Source organism: Haemorhous mexicanus, chromosome 18 (genome assembly GCF_027477595.1).
Source record: "Haemorhous mexicanus isolate bHaeMex1 chromosome 18, bHaeMex1.pri, whole genome shotgun sequence".
In the NCBI taxonomy this organism is placed as follows: domain Eukaryota; kingdom Metazoa; phylum Chordata; class Aves; order Passeriformes; family Fringillidae; genus Haemorhous; species Haemorhous mexicanus.
The window spans coordinates 13,169,445-13,186,456 of record NC_082358.1 but is presented as its reverse complement, the minus strand read 5'-3'; the positions used below and the strand labels follow the sequence as shown (position 1 = coordinate 13,186,456).

The window sequence follows — 17,012 nt, the reverse complement described above, 5'->3', positions numbered from 1 at the left end:
CGGGAGCCGCCGGAACCTGCAGTGAGCGCGGGGCCCGGCCCGAGGGTCCGGCAGCGGGGACCGCCGGTGTGTGCGGCACTGCCGGGGCTCGGAGCGGGCCGGGGGCTCGGGCGGGGCGGGGCGCGGGGACCCCCGGGCGGGGCCGGACTACGCGCCCCGAGCGCCCCTGCGCGGCGGCGGGGCGGGGCCGCGCGGCCCTACAAAGGCGGCGGCGGCGGCGGGGCGGCCGCTACTCACCGGCACCGGCGGGCTCGGTGGGGCCGTGCTCCGGCTCCAGCTCCAGGCGCGGCCATGAGGCGGCTGTAGGGCCCGGGACCCGCCGCCGCTCCGCTGCCTTCGGCCGCCGCGGAGGGCTCGGCGGGGCGCGGCTCTGCTCGGGGTGGATGCCGGCCGGGGCCGGCCGCTGCCGGCACCATGCACACCGTGCAGAAGGACACCACCTTCACCAAGATCTTCGTCGGGGGGCTGCCCTACCACACCACCGACTCCTCCCTCAGGAAGTACTTCGAGGTCTTCGGGGACATCGAGGAGGCGGTGGTGATCACGGACCGGCAGACCGGCAAATCCCGGGGATACGGCTTTGTAAGTGCCGCTCTGCTCCGCTCCGCTCCGCGGCGGGACGGGCGCTGCCCCCGCTGCCCCCCGTGCGCCGGGGAAGGGGTCGGCAGCCGAGCCCCGGACTGGCGAGCCCGCCGGTGCGGTGACAAACTCCCGGTGTGGCCAGACAAACTCCCGGACAAAGTCCCGCTGTGGCCGGGCGGACCCCCCGGTGCCGGGCGCTGCGGAGCCGCCGCCCGTCCCGTGGCTGCCGCGGAGCTTGTGCCCGCTGCGGGAATGAGGGACTGGGTCAGGACAAAGGCTGGGCTGGGGGCCCGGGAGGAGCCCCCCGTGTTGGCCGAGGCCGTGCCGTTCGTTTCAGCACCTGCTCCCCCCTCCCGATGTCCGTGCGGGTCCCCGCATCCCGCCCGCGGCTGCGCTGAGCTCCTGTGCGCCGGGGGTTTTGGGAAGGGCCCCGCCAGCTTCTTAAAAAAGGCACGGGGAGGAGGTGGAAGGGCCGGGGAAAACAGCTGGCAGCGGCCCAGCGGGGAAACCGGGCGCGGGGGGAGCGCCCGCTTTTCCATCGAGTCCCAGCAGCCCTTCCCATCTCGCCGTGTAAGCGAGGCTGCACGAAGGGAGTTCAGCTCCCGATTCAAAATAGAACAATAAATAAACTCCACTTCAGTGCCTGTTGCTGGAGTGTTTACAAAGAGCTGTTGCTACAAACAAGGCTATGCTCGATTCCAGGTGACCATGGCAGACAGAGCTGCTGCTGAAAGAGCTTGCAAAGACCCAAACCCCATCATTGACGGCAGGAAAGCAAATGTGAACCTGGCGTATTTGGGAGCAAAACCAAGGAGTATTCAAACTGGTGAGGCATCCAGGAGATCCCATCTCTCTCTATTAGAATAACTTGTAAGACAGGGAAACAAGTTCCTCGGGCTGGAATCATCTGATCTGACGATGCACATTTATCTGTCCGCCATAGTTCTGATTGTTGGCTTAGGACACTGCCTGGTCCAGTTACCTCTCTGCTGTATCTTCTTACTCAGCCCTGCTGCACTAGTGTTACTCACCGAAGTTCATATAACTGTGTTAAAGCTGTTCCCTTCCACGGCAGATCTGTTTGCCCGTTGACCTCTTTGTTACATGAGAATTAACAGTAAGATCCACTTTGTCATTTCTCCCTTCGGTTTAATGACCACAGTACCCAGTGTGTAAAATAAGGCTTTATACCCCATTGTCTGTTCCATAGCAGCACGTTCACACTGGGCTTTCATCATGAATTCCCATCTGCTCCTCGTGCATATCACATATGCATGTTAAATTTAACTTGTTTCTAAATGGGGCTCTGAATTTGCTCACATGCATAGCAGATCAAATGCAAAGACGTGTGCTGTAATTCTGCCTGTGTGTTATGAGTTGAATGGTACAATGGATGCCATTCATTAATATTTCTTTTTTTTCCTGAACTTTTTTTTTTTAGGTTTTACCATAGGTGTGCAGCAGCTACATCCAGCCTTCATTCAGAGACCCTTTGGGTAAGTGGAAATGTTTCCTAACGGTCTGTTTGAAATCAGATTCACAAATCAACTTCCTCATTATTTAAAATGTGTGAAAAAAGCCTTTGCCATCAAGAGTGGACGGTTTCAACAGCTGTTGTTAATGTTCAGAGTACTTTATTTCTGGTGGAGATTTCAGAAGTTTTGTGCGTTTGTCAGCTTTAATGTAATTCCCAAAGATCCTTCTTTATCCTCAGTAAATCTTAGTTATAATAAACCCAGTGCATTGCTCTCTGCTTTGCCAACTTCAAGAATTCAGAGGAATTCAAATAAATGGAAAATAGTTTCTCTATTATAGTACTTAAGGTGTCAAAACAATTAAGCAAATTCTGTTCTCATGTTTCCCAAATAAGATCCTCTGCTTCCTCTGTGCCATTTCCCACGTAATAATGCTTAGGATACAGTTTTATCCTAGAAAACAAATTGCATTGGAAACAAAGTCTGTTACTTAATGAAAGTAACATTAGGTCAAAAATTGATTTTGGACAGATGTTATACAAGGCTTGAATAGTCTGCAAAAGTGGGCTTTTGTCTGCTGTTTTCAATAGCTTATACCATCCCTACTCGGTTAGAAAAGTCCTCTTTTTATACATCTAATAGGATCTGGCAGCTGCTCGGCAAAAGACAAGTGTGCTTCACGAGAACAATAGTGACTGTCATACTGCCCTCATTTAACTGTTTAATGATTGATGCAGCTCTTTTTTTACACCATTTCAGAAAGTGAATATTGATAAGGTTTTTTATTATTATTTTCTAAGAGCATTAAGAAAGTAGGTGCATTTTTTTAAAGCTTTTGAGCACTGCCCTGGTGTGGTTTTTGTGTGACTCTAATATAAATAGATGGGATTTTGGCCTTTGTCAACAGTAATACTTCATCCCTTCCCTGCTCTCCGCTCGTTTTTTGTGGGGTGTTTTTTTTCTTTTTCCTTTTTCTTTTTTTAAAGAAAAAAAAAATCTGCTGACAATAAAACTTTCATTCCTCTGCCCTTATGGCCACAGTTGCCAACTGCCTGGGTAATCTCATTCCAATGAGTTTCTGGATGGAAGAGGCTGTGTTGCCACAATAGTGCACACCCCGTGTACGTGTGCTGTGTGTGGTTCAAACACGCCGCTTCTCGCAAGCGCTTACAGCTCTGCTGGAAGGCCTTGAAAAACAGCTGCCATGAAAGGAAGAGTCTCCCCTTTTTTGGGGCAACAGCCATGTTAGTCTGCGTAGACCAAATGCTGCTTTTTAATAACTCTCCTTGCATGGGGGCTGCAAGAGCTTTCATAGCCCCCAAAGCAGCAGCACCTTGAGATGCGAACCCAGAGACTTGCATGGGAGTGTGGGAGAGAAGTTGCCAATAAAAGCAGCCTCTGGCAAGTCCTGCCATGCATGGGAGCAGAGAAGAGCAAAATGGTGAAGCCCGTTAAAACTCCTCTTGTTGGCAGGAGCACCTTGCAGATTATCTGCAGTTTTCTGGGTGCCTTTCCTACCCTGCAGCCACAGCTCTTGAAAACTTTTTTTTTTTCCAACAGTTTGCTTTTGGTTTCACATCCAGAGGAGTGTGGGATCGACTGATTACATGTTCCTTGTGATCTAGGCAGTTCCTGTTGCAGTTCTTAGGCATTGGTTTCATCATTAAACCAGCAGAGCTGCAGTTAGCACATACAGTGGAGAACATTATAAATTATTTATCAGTTGCCAAGAGACAGGAACCAGGAGAATGGAGGGCTGGAGGCAGGGGATTATATATCATTATTTGCAAGCATCAGTAAACAAGAATTTAATTGAATTCAGTCATTGCTGCAGCAGAATCACTGGAAATGTGGGTTTTACAGAATGTGTTTACCTGAGCACCACCTTTACCTGAGCACCACAACTGGGGCTGCTCTGTGGCTTCTGAGCAAAGCCTCAGGTGCTCGGTCGAGCAGCAGAGCTTGGCTGCCAGTTCCTTCTTTGTCTCCTCAGTAGACCAACAAAATTAAGAGCTTGCCAAGCTCCACTCCTGCATTCCCTTGGACCCACAATTTCCTTGGCCCTCAGTGGGATATGAGGGTAGATGAGGAGTTTGTCAGGGTCTGTCACTGAATTGCTGTTGTCTGTCTGCACCACGCTGGGTGGATCGCGACCTTTCCCAAAGGAAGCTCAGTGGCTCGGCTGCTTTGCCCCTGGTGTGAGATGTTGCCTGGCTCTCCCTCCTGCAGTTCCTGTCTCTGCTAAGTGTTTGTGCCCAGGGGTTGCCATTGTGGTTTCCAAAAGATGATTGTCATGGGGCACAGGGCGCTTGGTGAGCAAGCTGGGCTTGGCAGGGCAGGAATGAATGAAGAACCGTTAACTCCTGGGCAGTTAACGAAGAGCAAGCAGCCAGTCATGTCCCAGCTATCAAGCCACAAAACACAAGTTTTGGTGAAACCTGAAATGAATGGAAACTATGAAAATTACCCAAACACCAGAGAGGATTATTTATAGACTGAAGGCTTCCCCCCCAGCCCCAGACACCTAAATGCAGCTGTAAATATTGCCAGGGCTAGGCGGAACAGAAAGAGAAACCACGAGGAGCCTCTCTCCTTCCTCCTGTTGTCCTGGCAGGGGAGGCACTTGCACAGCAGACAGCACGGAGTCAGTAGTAAATCCTGTTTGGAAAAGAAGTTTCTAGCTTGTTGTAACCAGAGATCTTAACAGTAATGCAAGGCAAAGGATATGTCTGTGACTTGGAGATCCGGCTGCTGAGTTTAGGGAAGCAGCATTGGGCCTGGGGCTCAGCCTGGGGCTTGCAGACTGTGCTTTGCTTGGAGGCACCTGGCAGTGCCAGCGTGTCCCTGCAGCTGCCATGCTTCATGTGATCAGGTGATGTGGCAGAGCTGCTTGGTCCCACCTCGTGGTTCCCTCCTCTGGGACTCTGGAGGTGGAGGCAGGTTTGAGTCTGTGCAGGGAGTGGGGATTCCCTGGTTCTCCTCTGTGCTTGCTGCTCTGGGCACAGCATATGGCAGATGCATTCCTGTGGCTGTGCCTCAGCGAAGGAGCTATCTGTGTGGGAGATCTACCAGTGACTAAGTGACTGAGCTCTTGCAAACATAAAGCTGTCTCTTGTGGCAGGATCCAGCTCTTTCCATAGCTGCACATTGGATGCCATTGCTCCAGAGACCCCATCCATGTGTAGTTACTTGTTTTGGTGACCTCCTGCCTCTGGCCCACATTTGGTCTCTGACAACATCAGAAAGAGTTAAATCTCTTTGAGTTTAAAATTTCATGCGTTGATGCTGCTGCAGTTAGGGAGTGAAGAAAGTCTCTCTTTGTGTCAGCCCAGCCTCCCTTGCAGCTGTTTATCCTTAAAATTTCTCTATTGGGTTAAAAATAAAAGGCAACAAACTTTCATCTTTTCTGTGGTTATGCTTATAAAAGGGGCACGTGCTGTGCCCAGCCTCTGTCAGCTGGCATCCCCCTGCTCCAGCTTCCCACTGCCCACTTACCCAGAGCTGGAGGCTGCAGGATCCCAGCCCACTCTGCCAGGCTTGTGGGGATGGAGCACCCGGCACCTGGTGTTATCCTGTGCCAGGAACATGAAAGCTTGTGGGGAAAAGGGGGCATTTCCTAAGAAATGTCCAAATCCATTTTCCTAACGGCTTCAGCTGCTGGTTCTCATGCATGGTGACTGCTGCTCAGACCAAATGCTTGCCAGTCAGAAAGAAATCTCTTTTTTTTTTTATTATTTTATTTCGTGTTTTTTAAGCATAAATATGTATTTATAAGCAGCTCAGACAGCTTTGAGAATTTTCTTGAACATCTACTTCAAGATGCCAAATGCTGGTGTCAGACCCAAGGGTTTGGTGTGCCTATTTTTCGAGGCTGGGGCAGACTTTGCTCACGTTCTGCCTGTAAAACAATACAAAAGTTTGGTCTGATACAGTGACCTCACACTGGGCTCTGTGAATAATGTGAGCTCAGACCTGTTGCAAGGGACAGGCTCTGAGTGAAGGATCTGAGCCATTCCTGGGCAGTCAGGGCTTGTGTGTGATGGAGAGACAGCCTGAGCTGGCTCTAGCTTTGTCTTTACAGCACATGGCTTGAGTTGTGCCATCTTCTCTGTGTGATTCCATTGCCTCTGGTGGATTTCCTCTTCATCCTCCTCAGCAGCAGAGACCTGAGTCCTTTCCTGTTGGTGCATAAGCTGGGGAGTGGTAGATCCAAAATTCACCTGGCTGATGCCACAGAGTCCCAATGTCGCAGATTGATGCACACGTCTGAATTTCCAGAGCAGCTCAGCTTGTGCTTGATCTCATGTTTCCTTTGAGCAGCTGCTGGCATATGGGCCCCAACTCGTAGTATTAAGCACATGCCCAGTAATTGGAATGATGAATGCAGCCCTGGGCATCCTGCCCTGGCGCTGAGGGCACCAGCCAGGGAACCAGACAGTTGTTGTGCTGATAATTTGGTAGCAAGGACACCGGGTCACTTCTAAATACGACTTTTATGAAGAACTTGTTCCCCACGGATGGGAGCAAGCTACATACCAGAGCTAAATATACTCCATGATCACAAAAGATGAAAAGTCCTGGACCTCGGAGTTAAAACTCTGTCTCCTGTTTCTCAGTCTCCAAGTGCTGTAAACAGAGTTGTGCTGTCCCCTGCAATTTCCCTGTCACCAGCTTTGAGCATTTTATCTCTCATCTGTCAGAGCTGAGCTGCCCTGGCCAAAGCAGCAGAGGCTGGAAAAACCATGCTGGATCCAGGCATCCCCCATGATGCCAGCTTGCAGGAAGGTGTGGAGGGATAGGATTGAGATGTCTTAAATGTTCTACTACCACAAAGGCACAGCTGGTAGCTGAGATCACAAACTCTTAAAATGGAATTTCTGTCTTGACTGAGAAATTACTTAATTACTTGTTTTGTCAAGTGTAGGCCTTCTTTTATCAAAAAGAGATATTTCATTGCTTTTTCCATAGCTGAAGCATTCTACTTAAAAATACTTCATCTCTCCAAGAGATGGGTTTAGATAAATCAAATGAGTGGATGGTTTTAATTAAAGGTCAGTGGAAGGGATCACATGTAAAGAAAGTAAGTCAGTTAAAAATGGAACCACTTGAAAGTAGTCACTAATGTGTATTATTCCAAAATTTGTCAGGTACTTCAGAAGACTTTAGAGATGTTTCTGCCATGGATTTTCTCTAAATTGCAGAAGAAAATTGGAGAGCTCAGTCAAAAGCAGAATTCTGGGGCTTCCTGGGTTGGTCTGTTGGAGACCCTGGTTTTCCCTGCCATCCTACCAGGCTCCTCACAAGGATGTTGAGGGACTCAGGTTCCTGTCATGCACTGGTGTGAAACAGTCCCTGTTTCTTCTGTCAGTTAATTTCTGGTTTGGCTGTGCTGATAACTGGAAAGGGGAGGGGTTTTTTCCTTCTCTGGAGAGCTGACTAGTTGTGGATAAACTTCCATGTGGCTTTTTCCTTGGTGCCAGATGGCTCTTGTTTCAGGCAGATGTTATCTCCTGCTACCTGAGTGTTTTTCAGCCTGCTTCTCTCCAAAACTATTTTTGGTCTGGCCCAGCATGCCTTTGTGTGGGATCATGGAGTTTTTTTTTTTTTTTTTTTCCTTCTTCCTTTGGGTGTGGGGGAAGCAAGATGCAGAGGATAAAGTTATTGAGCCTGGCTATAATTCATGGTGGAGCTCAGCATGTTGATCTCAGACTCTTGGTTGAGCTGAGGAAAAGTATTAGATCTTTGGGAGGTGTACTCCCATCTTTGGTCTGCAGCCTTTTTTTTACTTCCTTCTGTTTTTTCCCCACTGACTGCAGTGTGGGACAGTCTGTTGTGGCATGTCATGCCTTGGTGATTGCCACTGGTGTGGTGACATCTGCTCCCAGCAGGGAAGCAGGAAACTCAGTTCTGTACCTGTCTGTACAGGCTGCTGTGTACATCTTCTCAGAGGGACAGAGGAGGATGAGGAGAAGGCAGACAGGCAAATCAGTTACAAGAGGAGCAGAAATTGTCTTGACTGCTTTGCTGTTTTCTGTTTGTGTCATACTGCAGCAGGTGATGATAAATCCCATGGAGCTGCAGAGTTCATCCTTGTGTGACTTTGAGCTGGCTGGGATAGCTGGCTGATGAGGCAGAAGCTGTTGACATTTCAGTGCATTTTTAAATCAGCTTTAGTAGGGACATTTCAGGAGTTGGAGGTTTGTCATGTTGTGGTTAGAGCCCAGCCCTGTCAGTGGATGGTGAGGGATGGTGGAGTGATCAGGGCACAGCCAATGTCCTGATCTGCACCCAGGTGTTAGTGGATAAACTGTGATCCCCTCCTGGAGTGAGAGTCCTGGTGGGCAGGCAGGGACATCCTGCAGCCTCCTCCTCATGTCTGGACTGAGAACAGCACCTGAATTTCTCACATTTCCACAGCCTGTCATCGTGGCTGGGGCCCGTATGATACCTGTGGCCAGCCCTGCCTGCACTCCACACACGTTTACTGCGTGTCTCCTCGAGGTGAGTGCCTGCTGGCTTGGGAGTGTCCCTCAGGAACAATTCCTTGGAGTGTGAATCACACCAGGATGTGTGCCTGCATCCCCAGCTGTGCCGTGGTGCCCTGGCACTGCCAGTGCAGGTGTGGGGTGTGCTTCCCAGAGCAGCTTTAAACTCAGGAGCCCATTCAAAATACACCTTTGGATCTGCCCTGCAGGCAGTGCCTGCAGGTGTCACATCACAGGGGCTGTGCTCAGCTGGTTCTGCAGCACCCCCAGCACCCCCTGCCATCACGTGCTGTGGCAGTGTGGGTGTCCCTGTGGCAGCCAATGGGTCAGCTCTAGTGGAAATGGAGGCCAAATTCCTGGGGTCAAATGCCAGAATTTGTGCCTTCACTGGCAGACACAAAGGGCTCTGTTTCTTTTATTCTTCAAGGAATAAAAGGCTGGTCGTGGTGGTGGCATTTGTGTGCTGATCTCTGTGAGGCTGCCAAGAGCCCTGTGCCCCTCCTTGTTTCCCAAATGTTTGTGTGATGCCGTGTCCCTGCTGACAGAGGAGTGCAGCTGTCTCCACCTCTTCAGAGCTGACAAAACCAGCTCCCAGCAGGGCTGGCAGAGATCGAGGGGTCAGGAACTCCCACCTTGTTGCTCTCCCAAACTCGTGCAGCATGCAGGAGCAGCTTGCAGGAGCAGCTCATGGCTCAGTGTAGGAAGTCCTGAGAAGGTGCAGCTAAAGCACATTTTAGGTGTAAATCAGATACAAAATGGTCAAATACATGAAGTGTCTCTGAGAGGACCTCTGCTGATGAGAGCTTGTTCCTCTTCCTCAGTGTTTGGGGAGAGAAGTGGGACACATTTCCTCCTGACTTGTCCCTTTTTTCTTGCTGCCCCCCAGCCAGCCCTGCCCTACCCAGCTGCTGTGGTGGGGAGACCTGGGTGATGGCAGGTTTTGAAAGGGACTTTTTCATCTGCTTGGAGCCATGGGTCCCCCCCCTGACATGTTTGAACATCTCCACCCAGGCCTGCACCACAACGGGGCCCCTTTGGTTCCGTCCCCCACCAAAGCAGGACAGAGCCTGTGTCCCTCTGCCAGCAGCTCTGTAACCATCTCTGTTCTGGTTCCATTCTGGCTGCTGGGGCATGGTGCCACGTGGTCAGGAGCATGGGCTGGCACCAGTCCCTGCTGTCCCTCCTGCTGTCCCTCCAGTGCCACTGCTGCCTCTGGGCTGAGGTTTGACCCTGCTCCTTGTGTTGGGTGGCCTTTGCCCGTGGCTCATGGTGGTGCCAGCAGCATCTCGTCCATCTGCTGTTCACAGGGTGACTTTGGTGTGTGATGGCCACGGCTGATCACTTGGTTGGTGTTTTATAATCACACCGTGTGTGTTTTTGATGAAGTTCTCTCCTGGCTGGCAGGGCCTATCATGGGGGATGGAGGAGAACTGCAGGGAGGGAGGAAGGGAAAGGCATCTTAAAACACAGATGTGACTCATCCTGTAGAAATTCAGATTAGAGTTTGCTGTTTTCTAGAAAAAAGAACTCCAGAACAGCTTGCTTTAAAAAAAATAATTATCTCCTGAAAGATCATGTTCAGGAATAATGGAAGAGGGGCAAATACTTTAAGATTTTCTGTGGATGCTAAATGTAGCCAGCAGAGAACTTCATCCTACTGCACTGGTTTGTTTTGTTTGTAGCTGCAAGTCATCAAAGTGACCTTACTTTGGGTTGTGTGCTTTGTTTTGGTTGATGAATTGCCATCTGTCCACCTAATTCAGAAGACCAAACTGCATAATACCTTGATTGAAATTTCTAGCTGAATTATTGAAATACTACAGACCAAAAGAACCTTCCCTTTTACATTGACATTCCCTTTAGAAGCAGGTCTTAGAGTTGCTGAGTGTGGTTTTTTAGTGCAGTACCAGCTATTGTGAGTGATGTGTGCTTGTGTATGCACTGGGCTGGTGGGATGGATTTCTGAGAGCAGGGTCCAGGAGTGCATTCTGCCTTCCAAGCTAATGGTGCTTTTTATTCCAAGTAGCACTGAAAAGCTGGAGTTTTTCCCTTGCTGAAGGAAAAATGTAGTGCAGGATGTTGCAGATTTGCTGTCTCTGAGCCCACTGAGGAGCTCTGTGTGTGAAAGCAAAGCCAACAGTGTGGAGTTTCTTGGGATGAGCTGGGGATGTCCACTCACCCTGGTGGCACCACGTCCCCCACATGGGCTGTGCCAGCTCAGGAGAGCAGTTGGGTGGCAGCAAGGGACATGGAGGAGCTGCTCAAACAGGGTGATGCTCTGGCTGGATTGCCAGGAGTCTCTCAGGCTCTCCTGGTTGTTTGGTGAGCACAGGTGGAATTCCTGTGGGCAGGAAAAGTGCAGGCCCCTCCACTGCTCCTGCCACCGGGTGGATTTTAGCAGATTGTGCACTTTTTGTTGCATTTGGGGAGTGATTTTAACTTTGTTGGGCCCTGGAGTACCAGGAAGCCTGGTGGCAGGGAGAAGTGAGGAGCAGCCAGAGCATCCATCCCTGTCTGAGATGCAGGATGTTGACTGATCTACCAGGGCTAGAGCAATAAGCATGGACTGAGCCTGCTCATGCCATGCCCAAGGGCCAGTGCCTGGGGGTGCCTCTGCAGAGCCTTCCCCCAGACCCTGGCAGGCCCAGAGAGCAGCATTGCACCTCTTTATTTAAAACAAAATGAAAGAGAAAATCCCCCAGTGAGGAACCTCAGGGTGGGACTGAGCCCTGCTCCTCCAAGAGGTGACTGCCACAGCCTGGTGTGAGTGTGTGACATGGAGTGCCCTTGGGCTGAGCTGGTGCCTAAGCTCCAGCTCTGATTCAGCTGTTCAGTTTAGATCAGAGCTGAACAAAAAGGGATTCTTTGCATTTCTGCTGCCTCATCTCATTCTTGTTACCCACAGGGTGATGCTGGGTATGGTGTGCTTATGGGCTGGAGGACTGTGAGGTCCTTCTTGCTGTCCAGGGGTGTCTGGTGGCCTCAGAAGAAGGTCTTGCACTGAATCAAAGGTTGAGGTGCTGCTCACCTCCATCTAATCCTCACTGGGCATATGGAAGGACCCTGATTTCAGAGGCAGCGTTGCTGTGTGGGGAGAGGAGAGCAGTCATTCTCTTGTCATGTAAATTGTCTCAAGCAAAAACAAACTGCATATGGGAGTGGGAAAAGGAGAGAAAAGTAGGCTCAGATGAGCCCTTGTTTGTGGGAAGCGTTTCTTCTGTCTGAAGAGCAGATTGAACCATCCAGTGCTGGCTGTAAAGCAAGTGGGAACAGCCTTGTAGGTGCTGGGTAGGAGGGACCAGCCCCAGGTGGACCCCACCACACTGCAGGTGGTGGCTGAGATTCAGGATGGTTAGGTAGAATGAGGGTAACCATGTACAGCCCTGTGCCTTGTGAAGAGCCTGTGGGAGGCTTTTAAAAGTGGTTGTGTTTGAAAAAGTGCTGTCACACACATCCACACAAAAATCCCCAAAATATTTGAATCTCCATAATCTCTCTGCAGAGTTTCGCCTTGGGGATTTTTTTTTTATTGGCCAAAATGAGTTGGGTTTGGAGGCAGGGTGGCACAAGCTTTTACGGGATGGCTTTGCCTCATGTGGTTCAGCAAGCAGGACCTTCTCCCCAGGGTGGCTGTGATCTTCCACTGGCACTGTGCCATTTGCTGGTGGTAGCCTGCACCCCCTATTTCTTAAATAAAACCCATATGTATCACCTTGCCACACTCTTCAGGACACACAAATTCCCCATTTTTGCCTGGCCCGTGGCAGTTTGTGTGGATGTACCTAAACCTTCAGGTTTGCACAGTTTTTGCCTTGTTTGAGACCTGACTTGACATAAGCCCTTTGGAAAGTAGAGCCCTTTCATTTCGATGCTTTTTTCCCCCCTCCCCTTTCCTCCTCATTAGCAGTTTCTAACAAATTAGTAGGCACTCCTGCATTAATCACCTCCAGGATCCCTCCATCTATGGACTTTAATTGACTGTGACATTGTTAAGTTGCTCTCAGCAGCACAGCTCCTCAGGCAGGGGCGAGCCTGGCAGAAGCTGCACGTTCGGGCCCTCATGGAAAGGGCAGCGGAGATGCCAGGGGCAGATGTGACAGCACATGGACGCAGGGGTGTCACCGCCCTGCCAGCTACTGGGGGGAGGAAAGCAGCATTAATATCTCGTGTTTTACAACAAACACCCTGTAGCATTCCCTAAACATGCAGTGTTGTAGAAACATGGTGTAAGTGTGTAGTAACTGATAACACCTGGCAGGCTGGAGGGCCTGGGGTCAGTGGTCATTCCTGATGGGACACGTGGAGGGTGACACGCTGTCCCTGCTGCCAGGAGGTGTCCCACAGGGGGTGTGGGTGCTCAGGACCCTCACCCAAGTTTGATGGACAATACAGGAGGCAGAAAGGCTGGTAGGGACAGGCAGGAGGCTGAGGAAATGAGGTGAGCCAGAGGCTGTGTCACGGCGTTCCAGGGAGCTTATTTTGGATTTCAGCAGCTTGGATGGTGGGGGATACAAGCCGTGGGGACCGGGGTGTGTGTATTAGCAGCAGCCCGTGCTTCACCTTGCACCACACCCTCAGGTCTACGTGTGTTTGCTTCTCATCCCGCCCCCGGGGAGCACTGCTGGGCAGCACCGTTTTCATGAATCTGAGGGGAAGAGGGGCCAGGCCGACCCCAGCCCCTCACTGACTCTCTGTGCAGGCCAGGCCGACCCCAGCCCCTCACTGACTCTCTGTGCAGGCCAGGCCAACCCCAGCCCCTCACTGACTCTCTCCCTTTACCTCCACAGACTCACGCCTCACTATGTTTACCCCCAAGCCATCATCCAGCCCAGCGTGGTGATCCCTACCCCCGTGCAGTCCATCACGTCTCCCTACATCGACTACACGGCCGCCAGCCAAGCCTATTCCCAGTACACCACAGCTGCCTACGACCAGTACCCCTACGCTGCCTCCCCCGCCGCCGGCTTCGTGGGATACGGCTACACCACGGGCACGGTGCAGCCGCCCCTCAGCGCCGGCACCCCCGCGGCGCCCGCCGCCGCCTTCGTGCAGTACCAGCCGCAGCAGCTGCAGCCCGACCGCATGCAGTGAGGGCCCGCCCGGCCCGGCCTCCCCGGACAATCTCTCACCCTGCAAGGATACCACTAGGACAGCAAAACCACAAAAAAAAAAAAAATTATAAAAGAGACAAAAAACTGACCCACACCAAAAAAAAAAAAAAAAAATCACCCCAGTCCTTTATCCCCCTGATGTAGGTGCGTATTGATGCCTAAGCTATTTATAGTGTTGAGGGCGAACCCCCAAATCCTTGCAGTCTGATTGTGCTTATGAAAGTGGACTTCTGGTAAGTTTTATTCCCCCCTTTTTTTTTCCTTCAATCTGGACAGATACTGTCTTGAAGATGTTCTAAAAGCGGCTGAAATGTTTCACAGGAAAACGACAGATTCTTGCACACATCGCAGTCTGCTTCCATCACCTGTGGTCTTCTTTCTGCCCCCTTCCTTCCTCATCCAGCCTACAATCCTCTTATTTACTGGTGAGGTGCAGAGGTACTTGGAGAACGTGGAAAAAAAGCAATCTTATTTTTTGGTTGTACAAAAACTTTGTAATACTCAGAGATGCCTTACAGAAAAAAAAAAAAGCAAAAGAAAAACTATTTTTTAATATTTATTGCGATTTTATTCGCATGAGCTGTGAATTGCAGACAGAGGAATAGTAGTAAGTATCTGCCTTGTTTAATTCTCATTTTACTAAATTATTGTATGTAGGTAAAAGTTCTTAAGTAATTGCTGAATCACTTCAACATGCAAAAGGGAATATTGGCTTGAAGGAGAGCAGAATATTCCTTTAGTCAACGCACTGTACTATTTTCTTATTGTAATTGTTACTCTGTTAAGATTATCTCAAATTTAGGTATATTTTTAAATGCAAAAAACCAACCAAGAATACTGAACATTTTGTCTACTTTGGTAGATCTTTTGTTACAATGCTGCAACCTATGGAGACATTTACAGTATTTATGTAAAAGAGATTTGGGGCTGTTGGCCAGCAAGGTTTAGGAGAATATAATGAGTGGAGCAATAGAGAAAAAGGTCTTATGTTGCTGAACAAATGGGTAAATGTAACCTTTTTATGCCTGTAATCCAGCAGCCAAATAAAGGAAGAGAACAGGCGATGTAAGTGCATTTCTACAAAGACAGCAATAAACTATTTTAACTTTTAAGATTATTCGATGCTGTATGGTACCATGTTTGCTTGGCTGCAGTGCCTTAGGGAGTATTTCCCAGCCCACCTGGTCTGGCCATGCTGGGCTTCACCCTCCAGTGTGCCAGGGTGGGCATACTGACAGGACCCCCTGCTGCCATCCTAGCAGGCATCAGGTGCTGCCAGCATCCTGCAGCGTGTCCCACACTGCCCTTGCTCTGTGTGTCCCAAGGCACCTCGGGGTTTCTGAGCTCACAGAACCCCGTGGGCTGGTGCCAACTGCTTCCTCACACTGTGTGCAGCAGAGGGTGGGAGGTGCTGCCATCCTGGTTCTGCTACAGCTCCAGAGGCAGCAGGGGCAGATGGGATCTCATCCCAGAGTTTTCGGGCTATCACTTCCCTTCTGTTATTTGCTTAAAATAAGTTGGGGGTTATTTTTCGAAAATGGAGTTTCTCTGAAGGGGAGTAGTCTGCCAGAGCCCTGTCCTGGTTAAGGGGATTTGCTGAGGGTGTCTCAGATCCAGCAGAACCAAGCAGGTGCCAGCAGCAGAGAGACTTTCACCCTTAAGCCTCATTCGCTGCTCTGGTGCTACATTTGACTTCCCCCAACCAACTTGCTTTAGAAGTTCAGTGTTCAGGTTTTGACAATTACAAACTTCAAGAATTAATCTGTAAATAAAATGACTCTGTTTGATCATGCCAGTTATCTGGTTCATCTCCATAAAGGTCACAGCAGGCCTGGTGCCATGTTTTTGGCACCAACATCTGCTGCTGGTTCTGGTGGTGATGCCTAAAGCCATCCTGGGGGAAGAGGATGCTGTAGGATGAAAGCAGAGGCAGTTCAGCACTGTGGCTGCCCTGGGGAGCTTAAATGCCCACGGTGAGCATGTCTAATGTCACCAGTAGCCCTCAGAGTGAAGAGCCCATCTCGATGAATGGAAACAACTCGCTGCTGCCTTGCTTGTGTTGCATGAGAATGCAGATCCTGGTGGGGCTCTGCTCATCCTGCCCGGGGTTTTGCTTACAACCATGTGGGTGACATTTATTTCCTTTTTAAGTAATTACTTTCTGGAACTGCTGTGGGGTTGCCAAAGGAGTAAGAGCCGAGTGCTGCATCCAGCCTGGCGCTGGTGGAGTGCAGCCTGGCCCGGGCCCTGCCTTTGAAGTGCTATCGGGGCTGGAGATTATTCAGCAATTCTTCTTTCTCCCTGTCAGGAGTGCTCCTGAGGAGAAGGGAGGGCAGGATTTTTGGATGAGGGTGCTGGGAGCTGCTGGGGAGCAGCATTGAGGTGCCTGTCTCTAGGCAGTGGTGCCTGGCACTGCTGAACTGGAGTTTTGTCTTCGCTGGGGACACACATCTCCCCGCTCCATGGGGACAGCAAGGCTGCTGAACATGGAGTTGTTGTTGAAAAAACCCATGTGTGCAGTGCGCTCCGAAGTGAAAAGAGATGATTTTCCATTTAGCTGTCTGATTTCCTGAAAGGTGGCCAAACTGCCAGGAAGTGAGGGTGCAGGCGGCGCTCCCAGCGCCCGGCACTGCCGAGTGCCATTCCTGGATCCCGCTCAGTTTTGCTCCGGGCTCATTTCGAGAAACAGCCACATCAAAACAGCAGCAGGAGCAGCCCGACCTGCCTCCTTCCTGCTTGCAAAAACCCGGCTGTGAAACTGCGGAATCGTGGGCTCTGCCATGCTCCCTCCCGGTGGGAGCAGGGCTGTGCTGCCAGGTGGTGCTGGCAGCCTCCGGAAAGGAGCCCAGGCACTTCCCTGCCCTGTGCCAGGCTGGGGAAGTGGGTAGAGCTCAAAGGTTGCTGTGTTAGAAGGACAAGAGCTAAACTGCAGAGTGTGAGCAGTGAGGTGTGGGTGAGAGGCAGTGGCTGCCTGGCTCCCTCCCAACTGATCAGGGTGGCACAAGTGCTTAAATAATTTTGAAATTGCTTTAAGGTATAACTTAATTTTTTTTTTTAGCGCGTTGCCTGATGGACCATCCTCTTCCACCTCCTTATGTAGTCCCAGCACAAAGAAAGCTCATTCTGGGCAGCTCAGCTCTGCTGCAGCCAGCCAGAAGCCAAGGGAGAAGCAGGGGAGTCACAATGCTGGTTTTGAAAGCTTCAGTGAGCCACAGGGACCAGGAGGAGCGGCAAGGGCTGGGTGGTTTTGGCAGCACAGCCCTGGCAGCACCATCTGCTTGGCAGGTTCCAGGGGTGGGACCAGCTTTGGGGGGCCAGACTTTGTCCTGGGCACATCCCTGTGGCCATGCTGGCAGCTG

The 17,012-nt window shown here is 50.7% G+C and overlaps 1 protein-coding gene across 1 annotated transcript; it reads left to right on the top strand.

The window, feature by feature from the left end:
• The first annotated feature begins 223 nt into the window (after nucleotides 1–223).
• On the top strand, nucleotides 224–14,770 carry RBM38 (RNA binding motif protein 38). Its single transcript, XM_059862572.1, has 4 exons — nucleotides 224–582; nucleotides 1,285–1,408; nucleotides 2,024–2,078; nucleotides 13,330–14,770. The coding sequence occupies exons 1-4, from the start codon at nucleotides 415–417 to the stop codon at nucleotides 13,631–13,633; spliced, it is 651 nt and encodes a 216-aa protein (XP_059718555.1). The 5' UTR covers nucleotides 224–414; the 3' UTR covers nucleotides 13,634–14,770.
• The last annotated feature ends 2,242 nt before the right edge of the window (nucleotides 14,771–17,012 follow it).

Coding starts and splice junctions, on each gene's coding strand:
- RBM38 (XM_059862572.1), top strand. CDS start 415: ATGCACACCGTGCAGAAGGACACCACCTTCACCAAGATCTTCGTCGGG. Junction 583..1,284: donor AATCCCGGGGATACGGCTTT/GTAAGTGCCGCT, acceptor GCTCGATTCCAG/GTGACCATGGCAGACAGAGC. Junction 1,409..2,023: donor ACCAAGGAGTATTCAAACTG/GTGAGGCATCCA, acceptor TTTTTTTTTTAG/GTTTTACCATAGGTGTGCAG.